Genomic DNA, 16675 nt, shown 5'->3' on the forward strand with positions numbered 1-16675 from the left:
ATCAAGTCGTGGAAAATTACTTCTTTCTCGAAAACTACGTCACTTTAGAGGGAGCTGTTTCTCACAATGTTTTATACTGTCAACCTCTTCCCATTTTATGCTAATAATTATTTTGAGTAATTACCAAGAGTATCCGCTGCCTTTAAAATTGGTTTTATCACAGTCGCCATAACGGCTGTGATGAGACCGATGTTAAAAGGTATACATACATGTACTATACTATAGCCATAACAGCTTAGCAAGGTGGGCTAGTCCACGGCCTGCTGAAAACCAGATGTTGCATCCTTAAACCGTTTCGTCCCAAATGTTTTGGCGACAGTTATTCCAATTCACTTTCATCCCAGTACCGTTTCATCCCAGTTGAAATTCAATAATATGCTTGGTTAACACACACTAGACATGCGAGAGTTCGCTGTAGTTTGCAATTGTAATCCTCCGGTTTGGAGTTTCTGGAGGCTGCAGCCGATTTCATGAAGCGCTAGGATTAATCCTATCTCGAGTTAGGACGAGTAACCCGTCCTAACTTAGGATGGGTTCAATGCCTCCTACGTTTTTGGATACGGAACTTTAGTCGTCCTAAGTCCTAAGATTAATCATAAGTTAGGAAGAGTTGAGGTCTTGGGCCTATATTCGAATAGCAGAAGTCACAGGCTCAGGCTCAGAATTGCCAAAAGTCATATTATTTATGACATCTAGCTACTAAGTCATATAACATTGATATGGGGCATGTCATAATTATGAGTTGTAAGTCATAATGTAAGTCATAAGACTTTATTAATCTTACCCTCTCCATGAGCCCTCTTCGTGAAGTGCGCGTACAAGTTGTAGAAACACGTGCACCGAGCCACATATCACATGATCGATGTAAGTCACCTGATCGTACACAATCACCTGACACACACTTTGTTCATGAGTGTTGTGTTGTGATGTGTGATCGGTGTGATCGGAAGGATCGACTGCGGGCAAGATTCTACTTAGATTCTTTAGAAGGGAAGTAAACCAATAAGTAGACGATAATTACACAGCCTTGTATATATTGATGGCGATAGCACGAGGTAAAAAGTGAAATTATCTGATCATTCTCTCTGTCTTGACAACACACCGTCACTTAGTTTTACACTCAGGCAGCATCAGCACTCCCACAGCAGCGATCACAACAAACACCACACTTACTTGTTGATGAGTTGTTGTTACTCTACTTACAACACTGTCATTGTCAACAGTGTACTCAACTACTTTGTTTTTGTATGTGACACGATCATCAGTCGACCCACCACATCCACATGCACAAGGTCACAGTAGATTGGACCGTCTAAACAAAATTAGCTGCAGTTACTTTTGGTGTAGTGTCATGCCCTTGCCAGTGATTTGTGAAAGTTTTTACTCGTCACTGTCCTGAAATACCCCACTCCATAATGAAGAGTTTGATGTTTTTGCTACTTACCATCTTGGTTTTAAGTTCTCTATCGTCTGGATTCTCTGGTGGTAGACCGTCTTTGAAATGTAAGTATTTACTGCTGTATAGCCACAGAGGCCTTCATTACTAATCTGTCCTTGTACATTGTATGCATGGCTGTATGTATTGAATGTGGTTTAGGCCTACCATTGTCTCCGACAGGAGACGATAGCAGGAAGTAAGAATAACTTACTCAACATTAGTAAGATAGGGCTGTATGTAATGTGTGGCAAAGACCCTGTAAATGTGTAAAACTTAAATCAAAAGCTTTAAATTTAAGTTGTTAACAGGCGGTTTTCAGTCTTGTCGATCGATTAAATTTAAAACATCATGGAGCAAGAACCTAAATCAACAAAATGATTGAATAAGGCTCCAAGAACTCCATGATTTTGTTTATTTAATACTATTCTACATGTAGGTCCTACGATGGGATGAGAAGCGATTTTTTTAAACATAAACCCACTACACAAAAAGGCTAATCGCACAGCTAACATTACTCTGGACTACATGCAGTCGATTTCACTCAACTTTACGCAACTGTGTAAGTTCACTTGCACAACATTTATTGGGCAAGTTGCGCCATAAACGTTGTGCAAGTGGACTTACGCAGTTGCTTTAAGTTTTGTGAAATCGGCTGATGAAGTCATAGAGCATTAGGTTTGTGGAAGACCAGCATAATACACCTTGAAAGTCTAGGAGAAATAGACATAGGTCATAGTCCGAGTTGCGATGATAGTAACCCTCCATCCTCCCGAGTAGACCGGTCTACACGGACTGTTATGATTGTCACAAAAAAACATTCATCCTTGCTTGTGTTGTACTTTTGCACCCCAAAGAGGCAATGTGTTTGCGTGCACACACATAATAATAATAATAATAATAAACAGTTCTTACAAAGCGCATATTACAATTAAGTCTCTACGCGCTTGAGTGGGTAAACAGGTGTGTCTTAAGTTTTTTTTAAAACTTAAATTGTTCCAGGGTGGGGCAGTTTTTGATGTGGTGTGGAAGATTGTTCCATAGTTCAGATATTGCGTTTATTTTCCTACAGTTCAAAATTTTGAAATATAATATAATATTGAAGTGTTTTGAACCAAAGTCCCCAACTGGGGTCTACAACTCAGACATGAGTTCTAGACCCTAATTGGGGACTTGTGTTGGAAACACTTCAATATTATTATGCGCTGAAAAATATTAATCCTGTTCAATTTGGGTAAGTGCAGGGAAAATATATTTTTGTATTTAGATTAAAAGTTACTGTTGGATTTAACACATCTATTATTTTGGTTTATTTCTCTTTCCAGCTCAGGCAAATGATGAGAAGGAAACTTGGGCGTATGTTAATGTACGTCAAGATGCCTACATGTTCTGGTGGCTCTACTACGCAAGAACAAACTGGCCCCAGGCTCCTCTAATTATATGGCTACAGGTAGGTCCCTAATAAACAACCACAAGGGGGCGCTGTGGTAATAGAACCGATCCACTCACTCAGCCGCGCTCATCAAAGCAAAATCTGTCACTCAATGGCCCTCACAGTTTGTTTGCTTTGCTCTCCCAAGCACAGCATTCCAAATTGAAGCAAGTCCTTATTTGTGATTGATCATGGCCAAGTGGTCTAGTGTACTGGACGCAATTTGTGATTGTCCGGTTCATACTTCCTGCGAATGCAAATGCAAGGCAAATTTTCTACATCACATGTTTTCGTAGCGAATAATTCGCAGGAGTTGTACACAGTTCAACTGTTGCGACTTTGTGACACTAAAATTTGAATGGCATTCGCATTCGTAGGAACTATAAGCCAGGCTGTAATTCCCTCCTCTTTTTTTTTAAATGATAACAGGGAGGCCCTGGAGGTTCTTCTACTGGATTTGGAAACTTCATGGAGATCGGGCCGCAGGATGTGAACCTCAATCCACGGAATTTAACATGGGTAAGTCACAGTAGTTGCCTACTGGAAGGATCATGAAACATTGTTTTGTGAATAATGTGAGACCAGCCAATAATTTAAGGCTATGCTGTATGGTGCGCGTGTACGCATCACTATTAGATACTGTCAGAGAGCTTAATATTTCTGTCAACCTTCTTTTAGATCGAGACAGCCAGTGTGTTGTTCATAGACAACCCAGTAGGGACAGGATACAGTTATGTGACATCAGACGATGCGTACACCACCAACAATGAACAGATTGCAGAGGATTTGATCACTACTCTGACTGCATTCTACAAGCATCTTCCAGCTTTCCAGGTAAGTTAAAGTACTTCGTTGGTTGAAGATTAAAAAATAAAAACAACTGCATAATAGATGTTAAATTCGGGATACATAAAGAATATTATTTGGTTTTGACTCTACGTCTCCGTTGACCAAAGTGACTACATGAGACGCGCACGGTGATACACACGCCACACATCACATTCCCTCACGCAACCAGCTAGTTCACCCGTAGTCTCCAACCCTGTGTCTATCTTCCTTCATCATCTTCACCATGTTCTTGATTTGCCTCCCTCTGTTGGTTGTCCATGTATTGGGTCCCACAGGATCATTCTAGCTGGTACAATGTAGATCTGGATGCCTGACGCAGTGCACAAAACAGTGCCCAGCAAGGCTTAGACGTCTTGACCTGATCTTCTCCAAGACCTTTGGCAGGATGGCATTGAGCTCGGCATTAGTCATATGGGTCTTCCAGGGGTTGATTTCACAAAGAGTTAGGACTTATCCTAACTTAGGACTAGTCCTAGGAGATATGAAAAACACATGGCTAGTCCTAAGTTAGGACGAGTAACTCGTCCTAACTTGAGATAAGACTAGTCTTAATTGTTTGTGAAATCCACCCAAGCTCACCTACATGTAATGTTAGTGCTTTCCCCCAAGTGCTTTCCCCCAAGTCATTTGAATAAATTACTTGAGTGGGATTTGAACTGCCTCTAGTTACCGGGCAATCTCGGTGGTCTAGTGGTAACACATCTGCTCTCTAGAATGGCAAAGGTTCGAATCCCACCTGAGTATGCCTGTGACATGTGTGACGACAAAGTTTCTGAAAAGTCACTCGTTTTGCAGATTTTTCCTAATTGCAACTTTAATATGACTAGATGAGCAGCCTTTCTGCACTTTCTTTTAACAAAAATATCATTATCATTATTCCAAGTAATCACGTTGTTTTTGTTGCTTGATCACAGAAACTTTTTTTTTCACTGCTATTTGTAGAAAAATCCGCTGTACATATTCTCAGAATCTTACGGAGGCAAGATGACTGCAGGGTTCAGCCTAGCCATTACAAAGGTAAGATCATAATAAAAAATAATCATTAATTATAAAAAGTAGCTGGGTTCGTTTGATAGATTAAACAAGGAAGGTAGTGGTAGCTCTTAATTACTTATAAACTGAATCACTTTCGTAGCGACAACCACTTCATCAGATGCAAAGGTTAGATCAACAAGCATTTAGAGCACATCTTTGTAATGAATTTACATGTGTACTTAGATTTGCTTTCATTCAAATGATGAATTCATTGTGGCGTGTCATGGCTGAGCGGATAAGAGCACCGGACTAAAGCTGTGGTGTTTCTGATCAGCAGAGTGTGTGGTCCGGTCCCGGTCGTGACACCTGTGTCCTTTAACAAGACACTTGACCATTAGTGCCCCGCCTTTGGATGGGACATGAAATGGTAATGTAGGTCCCGTTTTTTGTGTAATGCAAGTAAAAGAACCCAGTGTCAAAGAGAGAAGGGGTTAACTTCGGTGTTCCTGGTTTGATTGGCAGCATATTGTGCCACAACATCGTGCAAACCATTACATGGTGCTTTAAAGGAATAGGTCTCATACTTAAAAATTGTAGCTATGCATACCTTACTGGAGAAATTATTGAGTGCTTTGATACGCCCCTAAAGGAGCATGATAAAGCACTATGATAAAGCACATTTTTATTAACCCTTTTATTAACTTGACACCAATGGAATGTTTTTAAAAAATTGTTTATGTGTCTGCGAATTTCAGGCAATAATTGCTGGTACACTCAGCTGTAACTTCCAGGGATTGGCAATGGGGGATTCTTGGATCTCGCCAATTGGTAAGAGAAAGTAAAGTAACTCTCCAATTCCCCTCAAAGAAAATGTATAAATCAAGTATGAGCTATAGGCCTAAGTGTAAATAAGATAACTTGAGAGAGAAGTGGCGTCAGATGGCTTGTCCAAAATTGTGAACAGCTAGGGGTCATCTAGAGTTAGCAACATTTTTAACAGACTTTTCATATGTCAGAGTTCTTCCCTTAGCCTTCAAATTATCTTGACAGAAAAACTGAGCCAAAGTCTCGCGCTTGTCTCTCCTTTTAAAATCATACACATCCTCCGACTTCCTCCCTCTTCAATTTGTGCAATCGATTAGCTTACCCGGGTCGACCCCGATCTGCCCTCGGTTCGTTCGAATAGATTTGATGTCATTCCAGGGGCTCACCCGGGTCAAAACAAAATGCCCTGCTTGTGGAACAGGTCACTTGGGGCTGGCCCGAGGTGCATGACAGCACCTCGAGAGGGCGAGTGATAGTTCGAACACACTCAATGTTGAAAGACTGGTCATAAGTGACTTAAAATTACTTTAGTGAACACAACAGATCTTGTTAAAACTCTTAGTGCATTTAAACGTTGGATTTCCGAATACTAAGCATGGTGTTTAATACCTAAAATAACAGATGGTATTACCTAGGTCATCGTTTTGGATATTTTTTTTGCAGACTCTGTGAACTCCTGGGGTCCATACCTCCACTCAATCGTAAGTATTCTGTGAAATTGAAATTTTTCTGTGTTTCAATGCTTTCAGGTTATCAACTATTTGAGAAAAAATTATGTTCTTTCGTCACAATTTCCCTTGAATTGAAAAATAAAGAAATGGCAAATGGCAAAGTTACTCTGCAACTTTGCCTGGAGAGGACTGTGTATAAAATCATTGTTTCTATCAAAGGTTTGATATCAGCATCATTTTGTTTGTTGAGTGTACATGTACTTGTCTTTGTGTTCAATTAATGCATCAAACAACCAGCCTGTGGTTTGGGAAAACAGGATGTATGCTTTCTCAGGAAAAATGTCCGCAATATGAATTTGATTTATTTCTGTTCCGTCAGTCTTTGCTAGATGGAAAAGGCTTAAGAGCCGTTCAAGCTTCAGCCAGGGCTGTTGAAGATGCATTTAACAAGGAGAACTATTCTCAGGCCACTGAACTATGGAGCGCAACTGAAGACACAGTGGATGAGGCAAGTGTTGCCAGAGATTTTTAAATTTTAATTGAATTTGTTTTTCATTTTTATATTGTTTTATTTACTAGTAAAATTTTACACAAAAGAGATACAACAAAATAAGATATGAAGGAGAATATTTCCATGCAGGAAGAGTAATCTACAAGTGAAATACACACTCTGAAAATCTTTACTGAAAGCAACATTTTTTTTGGGGGGGGGGGAAACTGATATCTTTTCCCACAACCACAGTACTTGGAAAGTGAAAAGTTTCTCAAAATGTATTATACCATCCAAAGGTGCTGTACTTCTTACTAAATCAGTTTTTATTGCCATTCATTTTCAGAGTCATTACCAAACGTATACAGAGCCTAAGAACCAATCTTCACTTTGATAATGTTTAAATCTCACAACATAATTGTTCATAATTTTAAGCAATGCTTGTTTGTCCTCAATCTTTTCAATAGGAGACGTTTGGAGTTGATTTCTACAATATTTTAAACAATTACGGGGAGAGTCTTCTGACAGCAAAAGAACGCATCCAGTTATCTCCTATTGGTATGTGAACTGTACATGTACATTTAATCGTTTAATGTTCCAGTTATTAATAATGAATTAATAATGAATTATCCTGTGTTATCAATTGCTATTGTGTTGGTTTGTGATCTTATGCAGAGAAATTGTACAGAAGGCATGTATCACGCATGCAGACGGGTGATCTAGATGCATTGATGAATGGCCAGATTAAGAAACAACTCGGAATTCCAGACAATGTCACATGGGGAGGTAAGGTCTTTGTTTTGTTAATCTTTGTGTTTGGTTATTGTTTACTAAGTTGACTGTCATATGGCTTCTGACTGGCACCTCCGAACAAAGATATTTACAAAATAGGGAGACCACCAACAAAGGGCTAGATAGGTCAGTTGATAGAGCGCTGGCACGTTAATCCGAAGGTTGTTGAGGCCAACTCTAGTAAATTTTTCTTTGTTCAACCTCATAATCATTGTTAAACAAGAGGAAGTTGCTTCAAATCTCGCACTAGATAATTTTGCTCACTCTCTACCAATTTTGCTCATCCCCAAATTATTCAGTCAGTTTCCTATGTGGTTTGTAACATGGCATTGCAGATTTCATTTGTTATTTATCAATCTTTTTAACTTTGCAGGCCAATCAAGTGCCGTCTTCTCACATCTATCTGGTGATTTCATGAAACCTGTTTATAACATTGGTGCGTATAAATTTGTTCAAGATGTTCTTCGTTTCAAGTCAGTGTTGAGACGTGTTCATGTTTTGTCCGAGTCCATGTTCTTGGTGTCTCGAGCCTTAGTCCGAGTCTGACCCTTGAGTACTCCCCTTCATTTCGGAGACCAGGCCTCGAGGCCTGTAGTCCTTTTTCCTTTCCCCTTAAAGGCACTGGACACCTTTGGTAATTGTCAAAGACCAATATTCTCAATGTGGGCTCATAATTGATCATTGAGTTTGCATGAGAATAATGAAAGAAAAAATATCCGTGCTGCATTACTTCGTGTGCTTTCAGATGAATAATAAAAGGATTCAGCTAAAGTCTTTTATTATTATTTATGAGGGAAAAATTACGTAACTTTGGAGGGAGTCGTCTCTACTTACAATGTTTTTTACTATCAGCAGCACTCCATTGCTTGTTTCCTAGTTAGTGTTTATGCTAACAACTATTTTGAGTAAATACCGATAGTCAGATAGTGTCCATTATCTTTAAGATGAGCAGAGTAGACTGTTTGAAACATTGCGTCCCACCTCCAGACATGTTGATTGGGTTTTTCAGTCCCTACCTGGTTGTCTGAGTGTCGTAGAGCGGACCCTTGTGCCACTCCACTCAAACCATTACCAAACTTAATACTCAAACACAAGAACGGAACACAGTGACAGTGAGTTTTCCTCCCCATCTAAAACTGGACATTTCTTCTAATTGTGGTGTTGTATACTGTGTAATCAAATAGATAACAAAAATAACAAACAACCATTTGAAGTTATTTACTGATGGACTGCTTCTTTGTACTTTTAGTGGACGAGCTGTTGAACTCTTCCAAACTGAGTGTCGTCGTGTACAGTGGTCAGTTGGATCTGATTGTGGATACAGTAGGTAAGGCACTTATTACAAGTCAAAAGTAGGTTTCAATCAATCAATCAAAAGAAATTTATAAAGCGCCAAAATCAAAAGTTTGCTGATGTATGGGCACAAACAGGAGAACATTATTGATGATACACCTCCTGAAACAGGTGAGCTTTCAGGAGTGTCTTAAACGTATGCAGTGAGGTGGTATCTATGATGTGTTGTGGAAGCTTGTTCCAGATTCTGGGTCAGTATACAGAAAATGATCTATCGGCAAAAGAGACGCAATGGGTTCTAGGCCCAACAAAGTGTGGTGAACAGGAGGCTGATGATCGCAGTTGTTGCTGTTTGGAACTTATTTGGAGTAGTCCGTGGTTTAGGCAGGAGCTTGTTTCCAGTATGCTTTAAACACTTGGGGGTAATACTCAGATATGTGCACATTCTCAGAACTATATAAAATTGTAAACAATGGAAAAGTTACCTAGTATATAAATGTTGTGTCATGGTCTAGCGGATGGCCTAGCATTTAAGAGCACCGGTCTCAAGCTCTGGGGTTTCTGATGAGTGGAGTGTGGGTTCGATTTCCAGTCGTGACACCTGTGCCCTTAAGCAAGACACTTAACTATGATGCTTCCTCCTTGGGATGGGACGTAAAGCGGTTGGTCCCGTGTGTTCCTGGTTTGATCGACTGCTCCTTCTGGCTGCATAGTTTATAGAGAAATATCTTTTAACCCGAAATATTTATTTTTCTAATGAATTGATCTGAAGGTACTGAAGCTTGGGTGAAGAAGTTGCAGTGGCCAGGCCTCCCAGTTTACAACAACACCTCATGGAAACCGGTCTTTGTCGTCCCAGACAAACCAGCAGCTTTCCGCAAACAGTACAAAAACTTCTCTTTCTACTGGATCATGAAAGCTGGTCACATGGTAGGAATAACTGCAAATCATATAACAAGCTCCTATACCGGGTGTCTCAAAAAAAAACATACACTTTTGAAATAGCTGCCGAATAGTAAAACATACGATTCGGGGGAAAAGTTTTATATGTATGGATAGATTATGGTCTCAACTTTCATATGACACCAAGAAGTCTGAAAATAATTCATGCCTGGGTGAGCACTGCTCACTTTTGTGAAGGGTAAGAAAATTAGGCTGCGCAGGAATTAGCCTTCCAATTGGTGAGCTAACAAAATTAAGGGTGTATGATAAGTCTGTGATCAATATTGCGATCAGTTTTGGGTTTGGTGAGTGAATTTTATAGTTTATTAAACCATTTTTGTATGCATGAGTGAACAGGAATTTCATTTTTGTTGTTTTTATGTAGCGTTTAACTTTCCCTGGTAGACTCAGTGGTGTTCATGGGAGTCAGGATGGGGTGAAGTTACTTGTTGCAATTTCCATGTTACAAACTGGGTTTTTTTTCACATAGATGTGTGACTTTTATTAAAAACCTTCACCCCACATTTCAGTTATTGTAAGATTAGTTGAACAGTTCATTGGTTTTCTTAATCTTGGATTGAATTTTGTAAGCTACAAAGGACTTGCCTCTCACAAAGGGAAGGCTAAATTCTGCATAGCCTAATTTCCATACCCTTCACAAAAGTGAGCAGTGCTCAATCGTGAATTATTTTCAGACTTTTTGATGTCATATGAAAGTTGAGACCATTAGCTATCCATACATCTAAACTTTTTCCCCAGAATCATATACTTTTTATTCGGCAGCCATTTCAAAAAGTGTATAGTTTTTTTTAGACACACGGTATAGCGTATTTTACAATAATAACGTTTCAAACCACTTTATAAGGTGTATTGTATGCGTATTGTGCCCATTACAATGTTGGGTATTTGAATGTGATTAATCTCTTCTTATATCTTATTAGGTTCCTTCAGATGCACCGGAGACGGCTTATAAGATGATGCAGCAGGTCACTGGGATATCTAAGACGTAGTGCATCCTTAAGCAAGATCGCTGAAATCATGTCAGATTAAATCAGTAAGATCAGTAGTCCCAAGAGAACCATCCAAAATACCCTATGGATCTTGAAGTCAGCCAAAGTTATGGACAAGTTGATAACATATCATTACAAAAATTTTGTCTCATGATCACCATTACAGTCGATGTGTCTGTGCTTGCTTGTTGTGCATCTTTGTTTTGAGGGTTTTGTCATGCTAGTTCACCCCAAATTAATTTTTTTTTTTCCTTTTAGGCTCAAAACAATCAATATAAGAAACTCACTGAACTTTCGTATAAAATATTATATCAATCCCTCTCAAATACATTCATGATGCGACACCATAAATTATCAGTCAAAACTCTCAGGATCAAAAGCTAAACGCATCTCAAACTAAAACCCTAAACAAATACTCTCTCAACCAGCCATTTCCTCAGGCAATAATGTGAAAGTTATATGAACTGATTATCATCAAAATACTAGAGAAGAACTAAACTCATGAGCACACTACATTTAATCTTCATTAGCTGTGAAAACTAATAATAATTTTTTATGATGAATGCAACATTTTGACTCAATCCATTCACTAGGAAAGCAAATGTTATATAACCACTATACTTATTTGCCTTAGAGGCAGTGGTCACTATTGGTAATTACTCAAAATAATTATTCGCATAAAACCTTACTTGGTAACGAGCAATGGGGAGCTGTTGATAGTATAAAACATTGTGAGAAACGGCTCCCTCTGAAGTGACGTAGTTTTCGAAAGAATTAATTTTCCACTAAAATATTTCAATTTGATTTCGAGACCTCAGAATTAGATTTTGAGGTCTCGAAATCAAGCATCTGAAAGCACACAGCTTCGCGTGACAAGGGTGTTTTTTCTTCTACTATTCTCTCGCAACTTCGACGACCAATTGAGTTCAAATTTTCACAGGTTTGTTATTTTGTGCATATGTTGAGAATGAGATACACAAAGTGAGAAGACTTTGACAATTACCAAAGGTGTCCAAGTATCTCTAAAGACACTGGACACTATCGCACTTGGTGTATCTTAACATGCATAAAATGGTAAAAAAAAGTGACATTAAATATTATTTATATTTTTTACCTTAAAGTCACCTGGAAGTGGTATTTTTTCAAAATAAAGCTTTTGTCACTAATATATGTGTTTTGATGAGTGGAATGTGAATAAACAGTTAACTAAGGTTTTAAAAAATCAGTTATTATGTTATTTACAAATTTAAGAGTAGACCCTGACCCGAGAGGGCGCTGTTCGTGACGTAAATCGAGGCAGACTTTGCCGGTAATGCGTAGAGTAAACACAATTGCAAAGTACATGTACGGACCAAGTCGTAAGTTTGTACGTTTAAAAAAAAAAGAAATTGTTTTTTTTCCGGCATTGCCGACCAGGTGTATTGCTGCTGAATGCAGAAAAACACTTTTTGAAATGTACCAACTCACGACTTGGACGTACATGTACTTTGCACGTGTGTTTACTATACGCATTGCAGGCAAAGTCTGCCTCGATTGACGTCACAAAAGGGGTAGGCGGAGTCAGCCCACTAAACAACTAAACAACATATAAATCGTGACAAACAATTACTAAAATAAATGTTTTATTGTTCGTAAGCATATACTCTTATGTTTGAAAGAAAACAAATTATATTTCCAGGTGACTTTAAATGTTGTTCTGTGCATTGAAATATCGGTGTGTAGATATGTTTCTCGTTAAAAAAAAGGATTGAAGTCACTAGTAGGTATTTTCACCTCAAAAACGTCAAAGAATATCCGGCGTCAGAATAAGGACATGAAACTTAAAAAGCTAAAACAATTCAGCATCTTTGCAAAGGGTGCCCTCAATATTTAACTTTAGCACAAAATAAAAATGCGCTCAAATAATGGAAATGCTTGCACAAGTTCACAACATGCAAGAATCAAACACATGCATTTTCCGAATTAGCGCAGTTATGTTTCAACTTGCGCGGATTAACGATTTTGCGCTTTAAATCGACGTCATTGGAAAGGTCCAAAATTTAGCACGGGGGTGTCAAGGGAAACTGTCGGTGCTCGGTAATTAAACATGCCTAAAAGATAAAATTGTAACAATCTGCTTGGAAGTTTAACATCGTTATTCAAGTACAAGGTTAATATTTATTAATATCCTTGGATTAGGCCCCTTTTATGTAGAGATAGTTCATTAAAAAAGGTATTTCTGATGCCCACGGTAATATGATATTCACCCCCAAAATCACTTCGGGCGCGTGCACACTTTCAGAGACTTCAAGGACGAATTTAATCAGACAAACGATGTATTTATTGAATGTCAAAGTGGAAAGCATTGCTTCAACAATAATAATAACATGACACTTATTGGTTTGTTGGTTGCTGAACAGGATAACTTTCCGTATGGCGCCACCACTTTTTCACTCATTTTTACAAAAAGGGATATATCAACCAGGTAAATTAGATACTATATTATTTTATTTCGAATGAAAAAGTGGTGGCGCCATACGGAAACCTTTCCGTTGATATCTCTGCTGAATAAATAATAATGATAACAATATTAGGCAATGGAAGTTAATGACCGCGTTGGTGGCTGGTCGCTGTTAATGTACCAAGCTGAAGACGAGGTCCATTAACAGCCAGCCACCAACCTAGGTGAATGCCAAGCAGTAAAGACCGGCTTCTCTCATTGATGTTGCCATTAATAAATACTTCCAAGGGTAAATAACATCAATATTTGTGTGCTTCTTGCATAATTTGTACAATTGTTGTATTCAAGGGCCTTTCTTTAAGCTATTGAAGTTCGCAGAGCTGATCTTAACTATAATAGCATACATTGACCGCATGACTAGTCTTAGACAATCAGTATACTATCAGAGGTAAACAACGATAATTAACATTCCTAATGCGAAGGGCGTATAGGGGTCTACCCCCCATTTTTCAAGAATTAACAAACCCGTACTTTGTCTTTAAACTTGATACCAGTACACACTGAGAAATATTGGAGTCTGAAATTGGCAAAGGTCTACGTATAAGCTACAATTTGTTAGAAAAATTGCTGGCAATGGGGAGCCACATGTTATGTTCTTTGTAGTACGTGACTTTCTTATCATGCCCCAAAATCATACTGCTGTGCATTACGGCCGTGTTGTTGTTCACACGGCGCCATTTGTTGTTGTAAAAGAGTTTTCCCTTCGGGAAGAAGCTTGGTTTGAGAGATCTTACCTCCATGTGAACCGGTTGATCATGAAGAAGCATGTTATTCATCACGTCCTGGTCAGGGGTTCTTTTCTTCTTTTTGTCCCCCTTCATTCGTCGCACCCACTCTCTGACGAACCGAAGGGTACGCTCAGTGGGTTTGAAGTAAGCCAAACCAGCGCAGAATCTGGAGGTCGGATTCCGTTCGGGGTAGTTCAGAAGTTCGTCAAGCATGGCCACATCGAAATCTCCTTGGAAGTATGGGAAAGGGTCGCGGAACCAAAACGTATCCGTGTCGGTGAACATCACCTCCAAGCCTTTCTCGAGGAAGCTTAACAGATACTCCGCTCGCTTGTTTACCAATTTCTTGTACACCTTGGTTCCGAACATGAGCTTCTGTGAGGTCATGAATCCAGAATTGGTCTTCAAAATGTTTAGTCCGGGTTGACCACTACTTATCCCGAGTAAGAATGCGTGAGCTTGGGGATCTTCAGCGATGATGGTTACGTTAGGGCAGACACCGGTTCGTTTAATGCTCTCCAGTAGGTTCAACAGGATGTCCAGATAACCCGTGTTGGTCGTTGTTAACACAATTACACCCGGTCTCTTTCTGACATCTTCCACGGTGCAATCCGACAGTCGCGTTGTCGGCGAGGTTGGGGCTGCCGTCCATCGCGTCGGCAGTGCCAACGGTGAGTGCGAGACTCGATCCCACACCTCGGTCTTTTGTCTAGTGAATCTTTTGGTAACCTGTTTCACTCGGCCAACATGAAACCCACAAAGGAAGCAGGCCACCACAACGGCGACCGGAAATGCACATTTTACACGATGCATTTTCATCACTTCGGATGTTGGACTTGCAAAAATAAAAGTCAGCAGTTTACAGGCGTCAGTTACAATTTGACGAATCCAACACTCTCTGTAACAGCTCAACATATAAGACAACTTGATAAGATCGCAGTAATGTTCTCTCCTACTTGACTGTTGTACGGGGAGCCGGTAGCTTATTGGGATGGCATCACAAACCATGACGTACCATACAGAACGCAGACATTCTTGAGTATAAGAGGCAAGACACTTGACGGTGTCATTTCAATCATGTGCGAGTACAGTACCGTCTCCTCCATCAACTGTTACTCTAAATGCATTTGTCATTCTGAATCACATCAATCAGCTTTCAGGACAAACAATATGTTTATAGTTTGGGTTTTCTTTAGCTGAACAAAAGACCACGCGACAGGAATTCGGCATAATTACAGGTAGCCTAATCCAAAAGGAATTTGATTCAAAATTGAGCGCCTGATTGATGTTGAACCTAAGTAGCAGGAATTTCAAACAATGACACAGGAACAGTAGATCTAAGCTTGGCAATTTATGGCTGGCGTTATTTTCGTGGAAGCAACTCTTCTACCCCATAGACTAAATTTACGAATAAATTTAAGTTAATTTTAAGAAAGATCGCACAAAAACGGTTTGAGGTTTTTTTTTCTGTGAAAATAAATATCGAAGTTGTCAATGTATGTCTTGAATGACGCCAATCCGACAAAAATAATGAGATACCGGTGTATGAGCAATTTAACTAAACATTTTACATGCCATGCCCCCCCCCCCTTCCACCTCAGCATATTTCATGTTGCTGGACCAGCCAATGGTAATGTGCGCGGCGAGGAGGGGGCGAATAGGGGATTGCGAATAGTTGAGTGTCTAGCACCAAGACTATATTTTTTTTAGAATGTAGCGGGAACGAGTTCGATGTGAATGGGGTATACTATGGTGTTCCTTGTGTCACTCCTTTGGGTTTCATACTATTTGCCAAATAATTATTGCTAAATTCTTCATAAAACGAATTACATGAACTAATAATGTATGGCGCCCTCTTTTGTTGTATACCAGCGGTTACTATCAGCGTTTTTATTTTAAACGGACGTCCTGCTGATACCGAAAAGTAACCTAATACAAATTCAGAAGTTCCCATAAATAGTTATGAACAGTGATGCGCACCGTTCTTAAAATAGATACGGTCAACACACCAAAGTTCATTATCAAGGTTTCACCCGAAGAGTTAACACAGAAAAGGGAAGAAATTGTATCCACACTTCACAGCGATCGTGTTTGTGCTCTACTCTAAGTAAGTTTATTTGATGTATTCGTTTACATTTATTTAATTGGGGTGCTATCCGCAACACCATGCCACCAAGAGATAAAGGGGGCAATTTTAAAAACAATCAAGAAACAGTATCTATTCATAGCCTACTGCCTTTGAATCAAGAAATGTACTGGGTTTGCTATTGCTATATTATTGCTTGTTTAAGGTTTGAGTGGCTGGGGCAGGGTCGATTACCCGCTGGACTTTTCACAACGTAGACCGGTCCGCTGTCTCGATCCCATTGACTCGTATACTCAATCAAGCATATATAGTCTGTCGTGTAGTAAAACTAATTTTTTGACACACCTGAACCTAACCCGTGCATGGTTTTGCCCCTGGGAATGACGGAATGAATTATCTATACCACCTGGATTGCGTGTGATTGCCAGTTAATCCCTCGGTATGACTAAGCTTTGCAGGTTGTATTGGCAGAGTTTTGTTAAAACGTCCCAAATGGACTCTTGCATACTTGAGGGTTTGAATTCCCCCAGAGCACATAATACTAAATTCCATGCATGATTACTATCCAGATTGAGGGTGTGCTGTATAGCTGTATTGACATTTAAAACGGCATACACTTCGATACGACCTGTAAATACCGAACAGAA

The 16675-nt window shown here is 39.4% G+C and overlaps 2 protein-coding genes across 3 annotated transcripts; one reads left to right on the plus strand and one right to left on the minus strand.

Moving 5' to 3' along the window:
• Nucleotides 1-911: 911 nt before the first annotated feature.
• Nucleotides 912-10975, plus strand: LOC117292937 (retinoid-inducible serine carboxypeptidase-like). 2 transcript variants are annotated; one of them, XM_033775112.1, is made up of 14 exons: nt 912-1503; nt 2761-2885; nt 3297-3386; nt 3546-3701; nt 4659-4733; nt 5447-5519; nt 6180-6217; nt 6567-6695; nt 7145-7235; nt 7353-7463; nt 7843-7905; nt 8719-8796; nt 9535-9692; nt 10646-10975. In XM_033775112.1, the coding sequence occupies exons 1-14, from the start codon at nt 1416-1418 to the stop codon at nt 10712-10714; spliced, it is 1344 nt and encodes a 447-aa protein (XP_033631003.1). In that variant the 5' UTR covers nt 912-1415; the 3' UTR covers nt 10715-10975. The 2 variants fall into 2 exon arrangements, with proteins under 2 accessions (XP_033631003.1, XP_033631004.1); XM_033775113.1 differs by having other exon boundaries at nt 912-1055.
• A 2233-nt stretch (nt 10976-13208) lies between these two features.
• Nucleotides 13209-15153, minus strand: LOC117292632 (UDP-D-xylose:L-fucose alpha-1,3-D-xylosyltransferase 1-like). Its single transcript, XM_033774758.1, has one exon. The coding sequence runs from the start codon at nt 14948-14950 to the stop codon at nt 13760-13762; it is 1191 nt and encodes a 396-aa protein (XP_033630649.1). The 5' UTR covers nt 14951-15153; the 3' UTR covers nt 13209-13759.
• Between the last annotated feature and the right edge of the window lie 1522 nt (nt 15154-16675).

The sequence above is a fragment of the Asterias rubens genome, chromosome 7, assembly GCF_902459465.1.
Source record: "Asterias rubens chromosome 7, eAstRub1.3, whole genome shotgun sequence".
NCBI classification, from domain to species: Eukaryota; Metazoa; Echinodermata; class Asteroidea; order Forcipulatida; family Asteriidae; genus Asterias; species Asterias rubens.

Excerpts from the sequence above, each read along its gene's own strand:
- LOC117292632 (XM_033774758.1), bottom strand. The coding sequence starts at position 14,950 with ATGGTTTGTGATGCCATCCCAATAAGCTACCGGCTCCCCGTACAACAG.
- LOC117292937 (XM_033775112.1), top strand. The coding sequence starts at position 1,416 with ATGAAGAGTTTGATGTTTTTGCTACTTACCATCTTGGTTTTAAGTTCT. Across the intron at positions 5,520-6,179 it reads TTCTTGGATCTCGCCAATTG|ACTCTGTGAACTCCTGGGGT; the intron begins GTAAGAGAAAGT and ends TTTTTTTTGCAG. Across the intron at positions 6,218-6,566 it reads GTCCATACCTCCACTCAATC|TCTTTGCTAGATGGAAAAGG; the intron begins GTAAGTATTCTG and ends CTGTTCCGTCAG.